The sequence below is a fragment of the Hyposmocoma kahamanoa genome, unplaced genomic scaffold (genome assembly GCF_003589595.1).
Source record: "Hyposmocoma kahamanoa isolate Upper Pololo Valley unplaced genomic scaffold, ASM358959v1 237, whole genome shotgun sequence".
Taxonomy (NCBI): Eukaryota; Metazoa; Arthropoda; class Insecta; order Lepidoptera; family Cosmopterigidae; genus Hyposmocoma; species Hyposmocoma kahamanoa.
Window position 1 is genome coordinate 1,273,001 of NW_020653754.1, and position 18,997 is coordinate 1,291,997.

Genomic DNA, 18,997 nt, shown 5'->3' on the forward strand with positions numbered 1-18,997 from the left:
CGTAGAGAAATTCGAGCTGAATGTTTTTTTTGATAATACCAAGACGGAATGAATAAGTCGCGCCTGGTGGTAAGCGACACACCTGTCCATAGCAGTTGCAGCGCTACTCAGAGTTTTAAATTGCAAATATCTGAGGGGCACGACCACTGCGACTCTGAGGCATAAGTTGACATGTGTAATGAAAACAACTCCAAATCGGCGCCTTACTTTCTCAAACTCGTATCTTAAAGCACAAACTTACTGAAATGCAAAACATATATTGTATATACACATTTTGCAGGCTGATTTCACATGACATTTCCTTCATATTCGCACACTGGCTTTTACCTATTCTTTTTTTTTTTTTTTTAATATATAATAGACACACGCTTGGCCACAATCTCACCTGATGTTAAGCGACGATGTGACCGACGATGGGACGCGTTTGCCTAAAAAATGCCTATTCACTCTAGCCTTGAATAGTCCCAAATTGTACTAAGAAATATAGAAGAAATAGAAAGTTTTACCATCTCCAGAATAATTACTCTTTATAAGATACGAGTTTGTGAAAGTAAGGCGTCGAAGTTCTTCGTAAGATCACGTAACTTCATATCTCACTACAATTATTGTTCGTTCGTCATACTCAAGTTTAAATCTAGTCTAGCACACGTGTTCCCCGAACTGAAAAATCTCTCGATCCGCCCCACTCACAATTTTTTGAGTAAACGCGGTAAATAACACGGTACCAGTATACCATTTCATGTATCGAAATTATATCTAAAGCAATAGAAAAATATTAAAATCCTGACACATGTAGGTAATGTGGCAGTATTTCCCTGGACGAACTACAAGCTCTACTGCTACTAAAAATGAAATACATTGTATAAAGACGTCCACATTATAACAGGTCAATCCTCTCGACTTCAACCCTGTAGGAAAGTCTTATAGCGTCGTATAAACACATGCATTGTTATATTACAGGTCGATCCTCGAGACATCGGTGTGGATTGCTAATGCGATAGAGAGTGGCGTGAGTGTGTGCGTGCACTGCAGCGACGGGTGGGATCGTACAGCGCAGGTCTGCTCTATAGCTGCACTGTGCCTCGACCCTCACTACCGCACCATCAACGGGTACCAGGTATTCAATTTCATGAAGTAATTTATTTCAATTTTATCTTGTTTTTTGCTATTGTTTTTAGTGACGGGACGAACAAGTCGTGCCTGATGGTAAGCTACACGTCTGTCCATAACAGTTGCAGTGCCACTCAGAGCTTTAAATCGCAAAGATCTGAGGGGCACTGCCACTGCGCCCGTCACCCTGAGACATAAGTTGACAAATCCCATGTGCCTGTAATTTCACCAGCACCCTTAAACCTTCAAAACGGGAACGCAGGAATGCTCACATTACTGCTTGGCGGCAGAAATAAGTAAGGTCTCTGGACTAACTCTTTCACAAGGAGCTTAATATGCCTTTCATGAAGGAAGTTTTAGTTCGAATCTCAGCAGAAGATTGCACGATTGTGTCTTTTCGATTCATATGAAGTTTCAATTATTAATTAATCTTAACGGTGAAAGAAAATAGCATTTTATTGATGATGGTTAAAAAGCTATTTACAATATGTGATGTATTTCAATTATCTGCCAAAAAATGTTTGTTAAAATTCCAGGCGTTAATAGAAAAGGATTGGCTGACATTCGGGCACAAGTTCACGGCTCGATGCGGCCACATCGCGTGCGACGGCCGCGAACGCTCGCCCGTCTTTACACAGCTTCTCGACTGCACCTGGCAGCTGCTAAGACAGCTACCTGAGGCCTTCCAGGTATGCTTTTGATCATAAAATATTTAGCATCTATACAGCATATCTATGATTTGCATTCTCGCCATATTTAAAAAATTAATAATAGAAATAATGCTAAATCATCTAAAAACCCACTGATAGGCACAGGCCTCCTCTCACAATAGAGGACTTGGGCTGTTGTTGCCAACGCAACAGAATTTTTATGATAAAATTTAAAAACTTTCGAAGCAGTAACTAAACGGTCGTCAAGGGCCGTCATTACGTAGGCCGGGGGTTCTATTTTGAACCAATCAACTATACTTCGTTTCAATCCATCGTTTTAAACAAAAAGTAAACAAACAACTCACTGACCTGACCATAGACGGTTTAGTGATGTCCAATTGTAATGCCAACTACGAATCGAATAATTAATTGAATAAATCGATTTGCTTAATTGAGTCATACTAGCGGTTTTCCTTACATGAAAATACATAATCTATAAAAGCAAAAAAATTAAAAATTTCCCAAATCTTAATTTTAAACCCTCTTTCGAATCCTTACACTTAGATACTCGTTCGATTACGATTGAAATTTTCGAGTTACTAATCGATTGTAAAAACTTTAATTGAATGAACCGAATGTTTTTTTTCGTACAGCACTATGCAACCATAGATAAATCATAGAAAATATTAATAAATGATAAATGATAGAAGTATGGATGAAAAATAACCTCATTTTTAGACTACTATTTTTCAAATACGATTTTATGATGCTATTCAAATGAATATTGTTGGAAAAAGTGATGAGATATCAAGTCGAAATCTTCGAAATATGCGTAAAAGCGTTACTTATTCGATTCATTGAGTGATTGTATTAGAATTTTAACCAAACAGGTTTGTTTACTTTTTGTTTAAAATGGGTTGGCACAGACTAACACCATATACTTGTTATTTCATCCCTACCACAATTTAACGAAATGTTTGTACGAGTTAAAAAGGTCAAAAAGGCCGTTTACTTTTGAATTGAATTTCTGTAAGAAACCACACTGTTTAGCGATTACTGGCAATACTCCAGTAAACCAGTAACCTATTGCTAATATATTACAGTCAACTTAAATCGTCTTTAATTTTACGACCTCGTCGAGGTCCTCATCATCTTCTACTTGGATCTGGTGGCTACACCGTCCCAAAGTGCATTGGGAATTTCACACGCATTATTAAAGTTCCTTTTAAATTTTGCACATAAATTCTGAAAAACTTATACCTTAGTGTCAGCCAGTAGTGCGGGTTGGGGACTTCTCACGCCGTCGTCAAGTTTTTTTTGTGACAGGACTAACAAGGCGTGCACCTCAGAGCTTTGAATCGTAAAGACCCGATGGGCATTACAACTGCGCCCGTCAGGGTATATGCCTGTAATTTCACCAGAACCCTTACACGTCTAAACCGAAAGGAACACAGTAATGCTCACATTACTGCTTGGCGGCAGAAATAGGTATAATTCCATGATCCGAGTTCCAGTATCCTTGACTTTCGTCAGTACTCGGATCTCAAGGTTCGGAATTCGGTCTACAAGTCCTTTACTTTAGTATTAAAATGTACTTAATTAATCAGTTAATTCTTTATCGGTCGACACCATAAAAATACAGGTTTTTTTTATATTTGGTCGTTTCGATTCAAAAATCTTTGATGCAGTATCGCTTACTTTTAAAAATAAAATAATGAGTTCTGGAAGCAAAATATTCTATGTACAATATTTAAACTACTTTCCTCCCGTGTCACAAAGCAGTAAAACATAATTATATAACAAAAAAAAATTAGATAACATCACATACGTTGCTCTGATCCGAAAGTAAGTAGCTAAAGCACTTGCGTTATGGAAATCGGAAAGAACGATGGTACCACAAACACCCAGACCCGAGACAATATAGAGAAGTTAGTTTTCTACATTGACCCGGCCGGGGATCGAACCCGGGTCCTCAGAGATGGCAACACCATAAAAAGTGTGCAAGCCATTCGACTACGGAGGTCGTCAAAAATATACAGTAACTTTCTTACCGCCTTACTTACACAATGTACTTACTCGTCCAGTTCAACGAGCGTTTCCTATTGGAGCTGCACGACCACGCCCACGCCTGCCAGTACGGGACATTCGTTGGCAATTGCGAGAAAGACCGGAGAGATCTCAGGTATTATTGTTATGAGACCGCCTATGAGGATTATTTCTTGTGTGATACATAGCACATGAAGTAATAACTCAAAAATGATGGAATTAAGAAAACACGAATTTGAAAAAAATATATACTAAGTGGAACCAATAAACCGTCGGGGATAGTGCAATTATGCATAACTAGCATTTGATTATTGAGTCTCCATTTCGATAATTTAGTCGCCAAATCAAATTCGCGTAAATGTCGTGGCAGCCAAATCAGCGTGATTTACAGAAATCTAATGTTATCAGGCGTAGCAATTGAAATAACAAAGTATTGACATTCAATCCCTCTCCTGTGAAATTTGGTTTGGTGCATATACGCGCCTTTTACCAATACTACATACGCGGAATTTCACTATCCCCAACGAAATGTATATTCTCCTTTATTAGTGGATAACGAATCAATTGTATAAATAAAAATAATCCCATTATTCGCTATAATTCACTCAGTATTAAGGCAGTATAAAAAGTCCTTAAAAACCATAAACAAAAATCTGCAACAAACATATGCAAAAATTCGTTAGGTCGGCTGGTTCGTTCTGTGGCTTAATTAATTGGCAGAACATCTGCCACTGATTGCCTGAGACTGTTGGTTCGAATCCATCCTGATCACTATTGAACTTAAAAAATTAGTATCTCTTTTTAATTTTCATGCAATTCCATATTTTTTTAGTTACGACAGTATTTGATTTCATGCGCGTCATGTTGAGTATTTTGAACGGACTTCAAAAAAAGGAGAATGTTCTCAATCCGATTGTATGTTTTTTTTTTTGTGTGTATGATATAAGATGCAATACTTTTATTGTTGGAAAGAGTGTACCTCAGATGTGGTCCCATTTTAATTTGAAGAAAATATTCCACCACTAAGGGTGGCAAACTAGGGGATGAATGACTTGAGGTCGGTTTTATTAGTACTGATTGTTATTATTACATAAGACAAATAAGCGCATTTAACCTCCATTGCACCTGATGGCAAGTGACGATGAGGTCGACGATGTAGCATGCACACCTAAATAATGCCTATTCACTCTCGTCTATTCACCCGAGTCATAGCATTCAGGGAATAAATTTATATGGGAATAAGTATGTATATTTTTGGTGGTGCTGTGTGTGACTGTAGTTGTGCTTCTATTATTTATTAATTTTTGTGCAGCGGAAGAGTGGAATGAGAGATTATCGATTTTTTTTTAGATTATCGGAACGTACGTTTTCGCTGTGGGGCTACATGGCGAATCACTTGAACGAATACAAAAATCCTCTATACAACCCAAAGGCGTATCTCGACGTCATCAAACCCGATCTCAGTGCTCAAAGTATACGGTAAGATTTAACCACATCATTTACGTCATTACTGGGCATCATCGCCATCATACTTAACTCGTTATACGTCCCACTGCCGGGCACAGGTCTCGTCTAACGAGTGTACCATACGTTACGAAGTTTTTCTTCACTGTTCGGGAGAGGTATTACTTCTACAAGCCTACCGCTAAACTAAGTCGGTTCCTGAGGTAGCTGCGCGGTGTGGGAGGAGTAACAGTTTACGTAACAGTTATGTCGTGCTGCACACGGGATAATTTCTACAAGATTTTTCTGACGATATTCAATAACAAGTTGATGAAAAATGTGAACACGTTGAATCTCACTGATGTTAAGCCGTCGAGTATATAACCAGGAATAAAGACGAAATGTCATTTAATTTGTTTGAACACTATTCTGCCAAATCATTACGGTGACAACAGCGCTCCGATTGGCCAGCCCGAATTCGAAACAATTGGCGGATGTCGTCAATTGTTTCACTTCATATCAACCAGTTTAACTTGAGCTTTGCTATAATGGACGAGTTCAAATTTTAGAAGTGATATAAGGCCCATTTGCCTGACGAGTTGCCAGTATTTCGTCTGTTTCTGGTTATATACTCGATGTGTTATGCGACGTGACCAACAAAATTATACGTTTTTGAAAAAAAAAAAATTCATTAATTGCCTCTGTGGCCGAACGGTTACCATGCTGTTTTGCCACGCGTAGGTCCCGGGTTCGATTCCCGGGCCGGGAATATTTGTATCGTTTACATGTATTTCTCTCTTGAGTTTGGGTGTAATTTGTGGTTGTCTATGTGTATGTCCATAGCGCCTGCGATAAAGGGTTTGCCTAGTGCGGAGCTATGAGTGTATATATGTCTGTATAGAGTGTATATAGTGTGTACTCTGTTGGGCACGAGTCTCTTCTCAGGCGAGGCCTTTTTTTATTATAATATCTAGTGATGGCACTAACAACTCGTGCGCCTGATGGTAAACTACACGCCTGTCCATAACAATTGCAGATACATTTAGAGCTTTAAATCGCAAAGATCTGTGGGGCACTGCCACTGCGCCCGTCAATCTGAGGCATAAGTTGACAAGTCCCAAGTGCCTGTAATTTTACCATCACCCTTACCCTTCCAAACCGGAACACAGTAATGCTGACATTATTGCTTGGCAGCAGAAATAGGTAAGGAGACAGTTCTACCATAGACAAACACTTTCACAAGGAGCTCTACTAAATGGTACACAGGGTATAAAAGGTACTTACAGTCTACCTACTATTGGCATGCCGTGTGCCAGCTAAAAGCTTGTTGTGGCATTAATGATGAATGGTGCTGTCAGATTCTGGCGGGGCATGTTCTGCCGACACGAGAGCGGCGTCCACCCTCGAGAGCCTCTGGGCGACCTACTGCCTGCTGCAGTGGACCACTGCTCAGCTCTGGACTTCCACATCAATTACCTCACCAAGGTATTTTAACTCTTCTTTTTTTGGTCCATCTACTATTGCTACAAGCTGTAGAGACGTGGACATAGGTATAACACGAAAAAAAAAAAAACAATGGAAGTTCCATAAGCCTCGATTACTATCGGAACCGTTCTGGCCAAAACGCACCCAAACGATTAATAAACACCACGAAATCTTGGTAATGATTGGTCATAGTTTCTAATTTAAAAAGATGTAACAAATTCTGGATTGTTAACATAATTTAAACTTTACCCAGCCGCTATATTGTTGAAAGTTTATAGCAATACCTTTATAGCAAGCTACGACGTTTTGATTTTATATTGAAATTTTGTTCAACGTGCAGCCATCTTGATAATATAAAATAGTATTACGGATAATAATATTTTTGGTGCGGCTATCATTTTTGAACTCCCAAACAGCACATTAAGGCAATTTTCTGCGATTTTAGAGAATTTGCGCGAGAGAATGCCACACCCATACCACACAAACCGAAAAAGGCGAACTGAGCTCAAGTAGGTCTTTCGAGACCTAATGTTGGCACGCGTCAGACGCGAACTAACCATTTCTAGTATATTTATTGTTCTGTGGATATAACTATGGTGTATCATTGATACAAATTAATTTTAGTACGTACATATTTAAAACTGTAATAACGCACACACAAATTGAAAGTTTTTCAATTGTATACTTTTTGATTTGTTAGTTTGCAATAAATTGTAAGCCTGGCATTCCTTTGACTGTATTCTCGAAAGTAAGCAATGCAAAACGTTACTTGGTGTCGAGAATAAATCAACTGATTTTTACTTCAAAATATTAAAGTACTGACTCAGGTGCTTTGTGATTATGATATTGTATATACATATATAGTATTGGACTCTCAACTGACATGGAAACCACCAGTTAATTCAGTATGTGCAAAGCGGAATCGATTTGTATTTGGTTTACATCGTCTAAGGCACTTATGTGACCAGAGGACTGCCTTGATGACCTACCATGCATTTGCCTGCTCAAGCTTGCGGTATGGCCTCATCATCTGGGGGAACTGCGTAGACCTATACCGTGTATTTGCTATCCAGAAAAAATGTGTCAGAGCTATATGTAGAGTAGGTCCGCTGGAATTTTGTACACCGCTTTTTAGAAAGCTAAATCTTCTTATGCTCCCCGCCATGTACAGATACGTATATGAGGTATGCATGTTTGTATAAAAAAAACTTGGTCTTGTTTACTAGGAAACGTGAAGCATGTAATTTTTTAACCAGATATCCAAACCGCTTAGCTGGCCCCTCCCATAAGACTACTTGCTTTTATAGGAATTGCTATAACATGTCCATACAAATATATAATGCTTTGTCTGCAACTATCGCAGACTTATCTATATTTTTTAATTATCTATAAGAATATTTAAAAAAAGTTATTTGATTTGCTATGTGATCTGTGTTTATATGATATCAAAGATTTTTTAATAATAAAAAGAAATTGACATTTTGTTTATATTTGTGCTGTTCTAACTTCTTTGATATTGTTTAATTTATGATTTTATTGCTGTTGCTATTTATTGGCATTTTTACTTAATTTTATTTGACATTGCTTATTTTAAATTTAATTTATGACATTATTTAACTTCAATTTATTTTAATATTTGCGTGCCAGTATCTGGTGCAACACGTGTTCTTGACACCTTGTACAATAATATCTTTTGTTGTTGTTCATATTTCATTTCATTTTATTTCATTTCATAAACGCCTGAACAAGAGAGAGAGAGAGAGAGAGAGAGAGAACAATAACCTTGACAACAATGTAATAAACGCCATCTGTTTGCCTTTTTGAATATAGTTACAATCGCGTCACGGGTTTATTTGTTAGTTGATATATAAATTCACCAGCACCTTTATTTACCCTTCGAAACCAGAACGCAGCATAGATCACATTAAGGGTCGAAACACAACTGCAAATTGGTGCGATGCGATTTCGTGCGGCAAAGCGTCTCACTGCCACGGTTCGAGTAATCATACCTTAGTCGATCGTCAACAGCACTAAACGTATTGTTTAAACTAGGCAGCGACATGGATCCCTAAAAGGGTGTTGCACTGCGGTTATTGATAAGCAAATATAGGGAAAAAACACAAAGAAGATTAACATCGCAGGAATACGCGATGCGGAGCAATTCGCAAATTCTTGCGATGCGTCGTGCGAGCTCGCAGATTTCTGCGAGGCGACGTCGCACTCTTGTGTTTCAACCCTAATACGTATGGTACTTCCCTTGACCAACTCTTTCACAAGGATCTCTTATGCAACTGAACTAAAGCAAAGATCTTTTGAATAACAAACCTTGTATTTTATTGCAGACATGTTATCGCACGTAATTGTAAATAAACTTTACCATTCCAGCGAATAACGACTTTCAAGAACCTGCTATCAGGCAATCGAGCCGAAAAGAGTGACGCAGTTGTGAACTACCAGAACGGCAACCTTGACGCAGTCGAAATCGAGACCAAGACCGAGGCCTTGCAGATTGATAACAAGTAAGTTAACTTTTTAAGACCCAGTAAACTACAACTGGGAACAGCGCTAAATGCTCAAAAACATTAAATTGGACGTAGTCAAACAAAAAGGATCCAATGCACATCCAGTGACTTTCCTGATATGGCAGCTTGAAGTTCAAAGTGTTTCTCACTTAAAAATTTATAATGTCAGGTATCTCCAGAGATATTTATTTACATTTATAATTATGTTGGATTTTTTTTGCTAATCTAAGAGGTTAGACTTTAGGAACCGTTTGGTACATATAACTCGTTTTTTGATAATTTTGTGGATTGGATCCCCTTTGCTTAACTACTGCTAAATAACAGAGCTTCAGGCCCGAGCAAGTAAGCCCTTTGTTTTGCATGAAAAAGTTTTTTAGATACTCTATGGTCATCTAGAAAACCTATAACTATATCGCAAAATTTAAATGCGATATTTTCAGAGCGTTTTGTGCTTATAGAAATTATATTATTTAGGTCTGAATCACTTGTCATATATTACATACATTTTGATGTACACGGGGCTTTAGAAGGTTAATAAATAAAAGTGTTAATACAGCTTAATTTCTATCTAAAAGCTCTTTTTTCTTAAGTATTTTGGATTATTCATTTTTTTTATATTATGAAGTGAAGCAACACGTCTATTTTTAGATTGCCACTGCGCGTTGGTTCCAACACAAAAAAATCTTTGATCTGCCAGGCCCCCAATTTGTGTCTAACTAACTCAACCTGCGATTCCACCAATAAATTATTAATGAATTATGAAGGAACTGGATATTCAGGGAAATACTGCAACTTTACCTGTTTCTGCCGCTAAGCAGAAATGTGTGCTATACTGCGTTCCGGTTTTAAAGGGTGCTGGTAAAATTACAGGCACATGGGACTTGTCAACTTATGCCTCAGGGTGACGGGCGCAGTGGCAGTGCGCCTCAGATCTTTGCGCTTAAAACTCGGAGTGGCTTGTTGTTCGTCCTGTCACTTAATATTATAAAAAACAAAAAATAGATGCGAGCATTAGTTAACAACCCTTTGAAGCAGACAATGTGCGAGCGGGTTTATTGTCTATTATTTGTGTTGTGACAGCTTTCTCCTATAATATCACACAATAATTTTTATTCCATAATTCCAGGTTACTGTACGACTCTGGCAGCACCCTGTCGGAACTAGAGTGCGCAAACCACGACCATCCATTAAAAGACACCCACGGACCTTCGAAACCTAATAAAATACCTCTTATTACTGAAGTAAGTGCCATACAATTTCATACTCCAACGTATATAAGTTTGCAAATTATAATTGTTTAGTTATATTTGTAATTACTTTTCAGAGAGTAGACGACTCGATACCGCCAACTTTCGTCGCGCTCGAGCAAGAGGTGAACACTGTGGCTATTGACTGGAAGAGCCTTAAGAACATCACTGAGTGCAGCTGCTCCACGCCGCTAGATCATTTCAGTACTAAGGTTGGTTGATGTCATTTAGTTAGTTTAGTTTGTGTAGTTTATTTGAGTGGTGTGACTTACATTAAAATAATAGTACTTATTGTTTTTTATGTTTCCCCCAGTTTTGTGTAAAAAAAACGTATTTTTCTAGATACCCTTTAGTCATGTCTAATGTTAAGCGCTAAATTTTAAAGCGATATTTTCATTACAGTATGAATTGGGCGATAACATGATCTGTTTTTTTTATGATACCAAGTGATGGGACGAATAAATTGTGCGCCTGGTGGTAAGGGACACTCCCGTCCATAGCAGTTGCAGTGACACTCAGAGCGTTAAATCGCAAAGGCACTCGGCACTGCTACTGCGCTCGTCTATTGAGACATATGTTGACAATTCCATTTTGTCTGTAATTTCACCATCATAGAATCATAGGAATAGTATTGTCTGGGTCTGAATTACTTCATATGTTTTGTACATTTTAATGTACACACGGGAACGTGCTAATACATAGTAAATACAAAGACTAAAAAGACAGGTACAACAGACGGCCTTATTGCTAGATAGCAATCTCTTCCAGGCAACCTTCGGGTTACAGGAAAAACTATGAAATAATAACTAATTGTGAGCGCTACAGAATATATATTTAATACACATATGAAAACTGTCACACAAATGAAAACAAAAAAAATAGTTTATAGTATACGCCCAATGTTTGGTCGGGCATACTCTTGGTCCGGAAGTGAATCGGGGCATTCCGTTGCAGCACCACTGCTGGGGCTGCGGACGCGCCGTGTGCACGCGCTGCGTGTGCGCGCGCCTGTCGCGGCCGGCGCTGGCGTCGCCGCGCGCCGTGCCGCTGTGCGCCGCCTGCGCCGGCTCCGCGCCCTCCACGCCCGCCTCGCCCCCCGCGCCCCCGAAGGGTAAGCCCGCCTCCTGGGCGCGTCTCATTACTAGAATCTTTCGGTTTTTGATAGAAATAGCTTATATCGTCAAGTAACATTGTTATGGCTGGACAGAATTCTTTAACATCGAATGTGCAAAGCGAATTAAATGTTTTTATGTTTTTAACCTCAAAAATTATAAAAAAAAGAAAAATAATTTTGCCGCTTTTTTTTTTGTGAAAAAAAACCTACATCATTTTTTGCAGCTGAATAACAAGTCTCTAATACACGGGACCCCGACATTAGTGTAGAATTCTTCATAAAATTTTGCTGTAAATATGTGGCTGAATTGACACGTGCTCAATTTCAATCGTTCGTAGTTGAAATAGCAAAATCTGTGCAGACAAACTTATATTTCAATGATCAAACAAAATTGCAAGCAATTTAAAATTTTCCCGCTACAGGATATAACTGAATCTGCATACCCTATAGCCGCTATTAATCTACCTCATGAAACATAATGTTCCAAACGTATTTAACCAAAAACGCGAAAGTTAAATTTATTTAGTTATTAACACTCTTTCTTTATTTTTCAGATCTAGTCACACCAAGTAATTAAAGTCTGCTTTAACGTAATGAAAAAAATAATTTAAAAGTATATGAAAAAAAAAAGTAAATAAATAAAAGTATATGTAGAAAATATAAACAAATAAAGATTACAACATTCAAATTATCATTATCAGCAATTCAAGACGACTACTAACAGACCGTAGCCCTCAAAAAGTTCCAATATCCGTCTTACACCTAGATAGCGCTGATCAATAGCTTGGAAGTAGTTTACATTATGTGAATGGCCGTGGATATCAATTAATTCCTCTTTAATACGAAATATAACAATTCGGTTTTATTTTCCTTGTTCAGACATTGATCATGAGCTAGAATCATTTTCTGAATGTTGACAAATGCACGTGTCAATAGATGGCATTGTGTGTTACAAACTAGTTTATAAATTAACGCTTCCTAGTATGGTTAGATGGCGCTGATCTTAAAAAAAAAATAGAAGGAACGATACATAAAAATATGCGCAACAAGCGCCATCTAGTTGATTAGATCACTAGAAATTAGAGTACCTTCGATAAATTGCAGCTTGTCAACGTAAAACAAATAGTTACATAAATAACTATTTTGTACTCGTGGCGGCATCTGTCGTGCCAATAGGTACTAAGTGTCTGATTATGCTGCCTTGCGTTATTGGTACATAAAGTTATGTATAATGTTATCATATCAAAATCGTTATTGAAATATTTAGTATAATCATTCAGCATTAATGTCACAAAATTACTAGAATAAGTGGCTGTAAAACGGTGAATAATTTTTTCAATTAATTTCTTAATGGCATTAAATGACACATTTACGTTGTATTATAAGTTTCTCGCTGATGGCGTTATGGTAAAAATGCCATTTGCACCAACGGAAAGATCTGCAACAAGTACATCGAGAAATTAGACTTGTTAACTCGTCTATAGCTCAGATAGTAAGAGCGGTAGCCCCGGTTAGGCATACAGTCACTGGTTCGAGTCCAGTCAAATCGAAGTAATTTCTCTTTGTGTTTGTTCGACTTTGAATCATTAATGATAACAAACTAGTGGAGGTATAGGAAATGAACCGATTTTTCGGATTTAAATTGCGTATATTTGGTCCCATGGTCACGGTTGACTGTCCAACTGTGACCATGGGACATGTAAAGGGCCCGAAACGTCGGTTTGTTTGAAAAAACAAATATACGCGATTTAAATCCGGAAAAATAGTTTCATTTCCTATGTGTAACAATCGCGAAAACCTAAGAACTCGATATATTTGTTTTTTTTAAACAAACCGATGTGTCGGGCCCTTTACAGGTCCCATTGTCATAGTCAATCTTGACCATGGAACCTGTAAAGGGCCTGAAACGTTGGTTTGTTTGACAAAACAAATATAGGCGATTTAAATCCGAAAAATAGTTTCATTTCCTATGTGTAACAATCGCGAAAACCTACTCAATAGTGGAGAGTATTTCCACAAAAATATGTGAATATCACGTAGTAAAAACATTATGATATTCAGTAAATATCAGTATTTATATGTATAACTATCAGATATCGAAATACGCATCGTGTATTTACCCTAGTTTTCAAGGAAGTTAATACAAATAGAGTGGACAATATGTATAAATTTCCATCGAAATGCTGAAAAAATTTCGATCGATTCGATAAAATATAAATTTCGATCGAAATGCTGGAATACCTTTACATCTTTCTGTTGAATGGTGAGAAGGTTCTCAGAACCAAAATATCGTCTAGGGGATCAGATATCTCAGGACATCGACAGGTATACCATTAGTGATAAAGTGTACTATAAGCCGTTTAGGTTAGTCCTCGCCCGCGACGACAGAGGGGCGCGGGGCGGGGTTATGTTGTCGTGCGGTGCACGTGAGGTGAAAATACTTGCTAATAGGTCTAACGATAGGTTATATGATAATTGTGTTATGTTTAAGCGTGAAACACAGTACGCGGGTGCGGGTCGTACGCGTGTCGGGTCGAGTGCACGGTAGGTCTAATTCCGGATATTTATTTATATGGACGACAACCACCTCGCGCGGGTGCGGAAAGGGCGCAGATCGCCATGCTGTCACACCCGCTGTCACTGTGTTTTGCGTTATAATTGTGTGCTAATGCATTATTGACACTTTGTCTATGTATCGTATAAAGTATAGTGTGGATGAAAATACTTTTTTTTTAAACAAAGATAAAGATATCAATTGCTAACGTCCATATGAATAGCATAATATTGTGTCCGAAGATAGATTGACTCATCTCGGAAATGTAATCTCGTATATACAGGAAGATTTTTTAAACACTATCCAAAATTTCATATTATGATCTGCAATGAAAATAATTATATACGTATTTTTTCTTTTAGTATCATTCAGTACTAAAATATTGAGATAAGGCATTACAAAATTATCCAAAAAAATCCTGACGTAAATGGTCACCGCGCATTGCGCTTCCGCCCCCCGCCCCGCCATTTGATTGATAACAAATAATAACATCCATAAGTTGCAAATTTTTCCTTCATACTTTAACGGGCTTAGGACCGTCAGATCGCAAAAGGCATTATTGTACCTACCTAAATTTCATAGTGATAAGGTAGTTTAGGTTACTCGTTAACGTTTAAATTAGCTAGGTAGTAGGTAGGTTTAAATTACTCAGAAGGCAATTTTACAAAGTAGGTAAGTAGGCAGCACCTTTTGCAATAAGGCGTATTTAAAAAATTTGAATCAACTTAGAATGTACAATAATTAAAATCAATGAAATTCAACTTGCCTACAATAAAACAAAAAAAAAGATTAAAATCCTAATAACTAAGTGTATTTTAGCAATTGTTCAAAATGCAAACCATTTCTCTCTAAACAGAGTCTAGCACGTTTCTGCATATTGTCTTTCAATTAATTAAGCACTACAGTGTCTCTTTTCACTTCATCAAACGCGCGTATGATTTGCAGTTTTAATGCGTCTAGGCTTTGGGCCTCTTCCACATACACACGTCTCTTAATTTCACCCCAAAAAAAAAGTCACATGGAGTCAGGTCCGGTGAGCGTGCTGGCCACGGGACGGAGCCTCCGCGGCCGATCCAGCGGTCGCCGTGCTCAGCGCCGAGGTATTCGCGCACCGCGGCGGCGTAGTGAAGCGGGGCACCGTCTTGTTGGAAATAAAAGTCGCGCAGGTGCACGAGGGGCACCTCGTCCACAAAGTCCGTGATCAACGTACGCAACATATCCAGATACGTGCCACCGGTCAAGCGTCCCTCGATAAAATACGGCCCAAGTACTTTATTGCCTACGATACCGGCCCACACGTTGGCACTAAAACGCCCTTGATGATAGGTTTCCCTTATCATGTGTGGGTTTCGGAATGACCACCAGTGTTCGTTGTGCTGATTGTATAATCCGACAATCGTAAACAAAGCCTCATCGGTCCACATTATAACGGCCGTCGGGTGCGCAATTAGCCACTCGCAGAAGGCTCGGCGGGGCGCAGCATCTGCATCACTTAATGCTTGCACCTTTTGAAAGTGGTAAGGGTGCAACCCTGCGGTGTTGAGCAGCTTCCAGACGGCGTACTGGCTGACCTCGAAGCGTCTCGCTGCATCTCGAGTACTTGCACGAGGGTTTCTTTCGAAAAAATCGAAGATTTCTTCCTCGATCTCTACTGGCAGTCTTTGCCTTCCACGCCCTTGTGCATGTGAAGGAGAAGTGAACTGGCCATGATCTAACAGCCTTTGATTGGCAGCGAGAATCGTGGCACGGTTCGGTATCGAAGGATTCACTACACCTTGGTTGCGAAGGCGAGGGAGGCTTTCCGCTTCGTACAGTCTTTAAGCTCCGTTCAAACTTTCGCCACTTAATAAATAACATCGCACCATTTCATAATATTCGCGGTTTGAGTACATCGCGGGGGCTGCGCTATGTATCGCAATTCGCACGAGATAACACGCTTTCGCCGTGCGGAAATGCGCGGGCGACTGCGTGACCTTTGTGCGTGACTTGTCGCCGCTCCCGGTACCCCTCCGCCCTCCCCCGCAACTAGCCCTTCCCGTCTCCGCGCCGCGCGCGCAGGTGTGTTCATTGATGTTGCCGCCTTGCGTACTAGAGAAATTTACGCTAGAAATGGTTACCACGCTTTATTGATTATTGGATCGGGAAAATTATTTTATTGTGAAAATATGACCTACATATTTTATTTCAGAAATGGGTTCTATTAACGATACCTAATGCCCAAAAAAAATTTGGATAGTGATAAAAAAATCTTCCTGTATGTGTCAGGTAGTAACCGCGACCTGTCATAACGTATGTTCTGCCCATTGCCCTGCCCTGGTGCGATTCAATGTCGTCTTCCCGCGCGGTTCTGTAGCTTTTTGGACGAGGGCTGATTTATGCGATCTACCTTTAATGCTTTACGTCGATATCGAAACTATTGACTATCAAACCGCTTATTAGTTATATGAACTTAGCAAAAATTTCATAATGTACTGTGATTTTGAAAATTAAAAAATAATGTATTAGCGTATATGTGTTGTACCAAAATAGACGATGTTCAAATAATGTAATTTATGAAATACAAATCCAAAAAATATCTGTAAATATTTGAATTATATTAAGCATTTAGTGAAAATAGTGAGCAGAATGAAAAAAAATAATATTGTGTAATATATGTGTAAAATTAAATAAAAATGATATATTGCTAAGCTTTTATTTTTCTTGAGAGTATTTCAAATATGAAGAGAGTTTTTTTGATGATACCAAGTGACGGGACGAATTTCATCGCGCCCACCCCGCGCGGTCGAAGCGCGGAGTCCGGGTTGCCGCCACTCAGCGACCGCGTGCGTCTAACTGTCATGGCAAAATACGCTCTATGCGTTTAGCTTTTACGTTTAGATATAAATGAGCGTTCCGGGCACCCGGGCTAGCCTGGCTTAAACTTTGCCTACGCGGCGGCACACGATGACGAGGAATTTAAATGTTGTTGCCATAAATGTACATGAAGGCGTGGTAAATGGGCGGTCACTTTTACAAACTTTCTCCTCTTGAAACTGGGCGCTAACAGTTGCAGTGTCACTCAGAGTTTTAAATCGCAAAGACTGTCACTCTGAGACACAAGTTGACGGTTATGAAAAACTGGCGATGATCATAATTTTTATTATAAAACTGACACTGGCAGAAGCCTAGTGGCCGCCATAAAGGAAATAATAATAAGTCGCTTGCCTTATTCCAGCGTGACCATGGCTCAGTTTTTAACCGACTTCAAAAAAGGAGGAGGTTCTCAATTCGACTGTATGTTTTTTTTGTATATAATTATGTTACGCGATAACTCCGGTATTTGTGAACCGATTTTCATGATTCTTTTTTTGTTGGAAAGGGGGTACTTCCATAGTGGTCCCATTTCATTTTGAAGGAAATCATCCACCTCTAAGGGTGGCTGTTCACGCATGAAGATTCATTTTTATAAATAGCAACTAAATTTTCTTAAAGAGCAATTATTTTATTGGTTGATTTCGCTATTTCTCCAATTCAACGCGTTTCTATCGCAATATTCTTTGAGTAGTGGAACCGATTTTTATTATCTACAGTGTCCTGTATAGTGGCGAATTAAAGGATATTTCAATAAAACTTTTCAAATAGATGTCATTCCACGTACTTTTGATGTCGGTCTTTTTTGGTACTCTGTACTGAGATTATTGAAATTTGACTAGCCAGAAAACATACACATAGAAGAATCCGTTAGGTCCGCTAGTTCGTTCTGTACCAACTAAGCAGTTGGCATAGGCCTGGCACGGTTTAGTCCGTCGTTTGTCCGCCTCTCAGATGGCTTCCACGTCAGCCATCTGAAAAGACTGCCGTCCACTAACTAAAACGGCTAAGTGACAAAAGGTCAAATAACCACTATAAATATAAAAAATAGAGAACAAATTTCTCTTTCAGAAACCGTTAAAATGAATTCACGTGTTCGACTTATCGGAACTTACCCCAACGTTGCATAGCTTAAATATCAGCAAACAATGTCAATATTATAAAACTGGGTTATGTTTTTTCTGATATCTCAAAAAAATATTTTGTCACTTACCAGCGTTTTGGTTAGCGGACGACAGAAGAACTGTCCCCGAAAAGTGAGCTAGGGTTCGATACCCTATAGGACCGATCACCGTCGGAGTCGCGGAAGAATGCGTAAGCGTCCCTGTGACTCCGGCACATGGTGAGAAGATGGAACACCGTCAGGTTTTAGTCGATAGGAGTCCGACATAACCCTTCGCCTCCTCGGGCGGAGGGTATCCATGAGATTTTCCTGACGTTAAAAAAAAGGTACGCACAGTTTGCTGGAAGACGTTGGTTCGAATCCAGCCGTATCGGTGACGACCAGAAAGTTGAAAACGGCGCGCGACTCCGACGTCATCGTGTGATATCCTACAACAGACGCAGGGAACAGGGAATCAGTTTTTTTTTAATTCGTTATTTATTTAGGGGCAACTGGGAATTACGTGTTTGATCCATAGATGGTTTGAGCCTTTGTAAAGGCAAGACTGTCCCGCACTTAATGATTATTTGATTTCAAGGGTCTGCATGGTCATGGCCCTTAATTAGGGCGCAGCTTTTATTGACTTTTATATAAGTCTCCCTAATTAGGGACCTTAACACCCTAATGACGCATTTACACCAAGTCGTCAGGGAACTTTGGTTTATAATAATAATAAGCAGGTAAACACTAACTAGAGCATTTGTGTCTCTTCGTTAGACTGTTGTGTCTTTTTTATTTGGTTACCATAAAGTTATACCGCTTAAACATACTCTGAACTAATAAAAAATAACAATACAACAAATAAAAAATAACG

General features: G+C 38.9%; 1 protein-coding gene and 1 long non-coding RNA gene across 4 annotated transcripts in view; one reads left to right on the top strand and one right to left on the bottom strand.

The window, feature by feature from the left end:
• The window catches only part of LOC113228693 (myotubularin-related protein 8), a 109,904-nt gene extending 97,619 nt beyond the window's left edge, over positions 1–12,285 (top strand). For 2 of the 3 annotated variants that reach the window (XM_026462046.1, XM_026462044.1), the window contains exons 9-18: positions 961–1,117; positions 1,647–1,799; positions 3,845–3,942; positions 5,157–5,285; positions 6,608–6,734; positions 9,120–9,253; positions 10,383–10,497; positions 10,581–10,715; positions 11,458–11,614; positions 12,172–12,285. In XM_026462046.1, the coding sequence (XP_026317831.1) occupies positions 961–1,117; positions 1,647–1,799; positions 3,845–3,942; positions 5,157–5,285; positions 6,608–6,734; positions 9,120–9,253; positions 10,383–10,497; positions 10,581–10,715; positions 11,458–11,614; positions 12,172–12,194 (1,228 nt within the window). In that variant the 3' untranslated portion in view covers positions 12,195–12,285. The remainder of the gene's footprint in view (positions 1–960; positions 1,118–1,646; positions 1,800–3,844; positions 3,943–5,156; positions 5,286–6,607; positions 6,735–9,119; positions 9,254–10,382; positions 10,498–10,580; positions 10,716–11,457; positions 11,615–12,171) is intronic. The other variant, XM_026462047.1, reaches the window with a different exon arrangement.
• Positions 12,286–16,445: 4,160 nt separating this feature from the next.
• Positions 16,446–18,823, bottom strand: LOC113228692. The gene is made up of 3 exons (XR_003310328.1): positions 18,647–18,823; positions 18,479–18,572; positions 16,446–17,003 (listed from the first exon to the last, which is right to left on the bottom strand). It is a non-coding gene; the product is annotated as an uncharacterized LOC113228692 (long non-coding RNA).
• Positions 18,824–18,997: the final 174 nt, after the last annotated feature.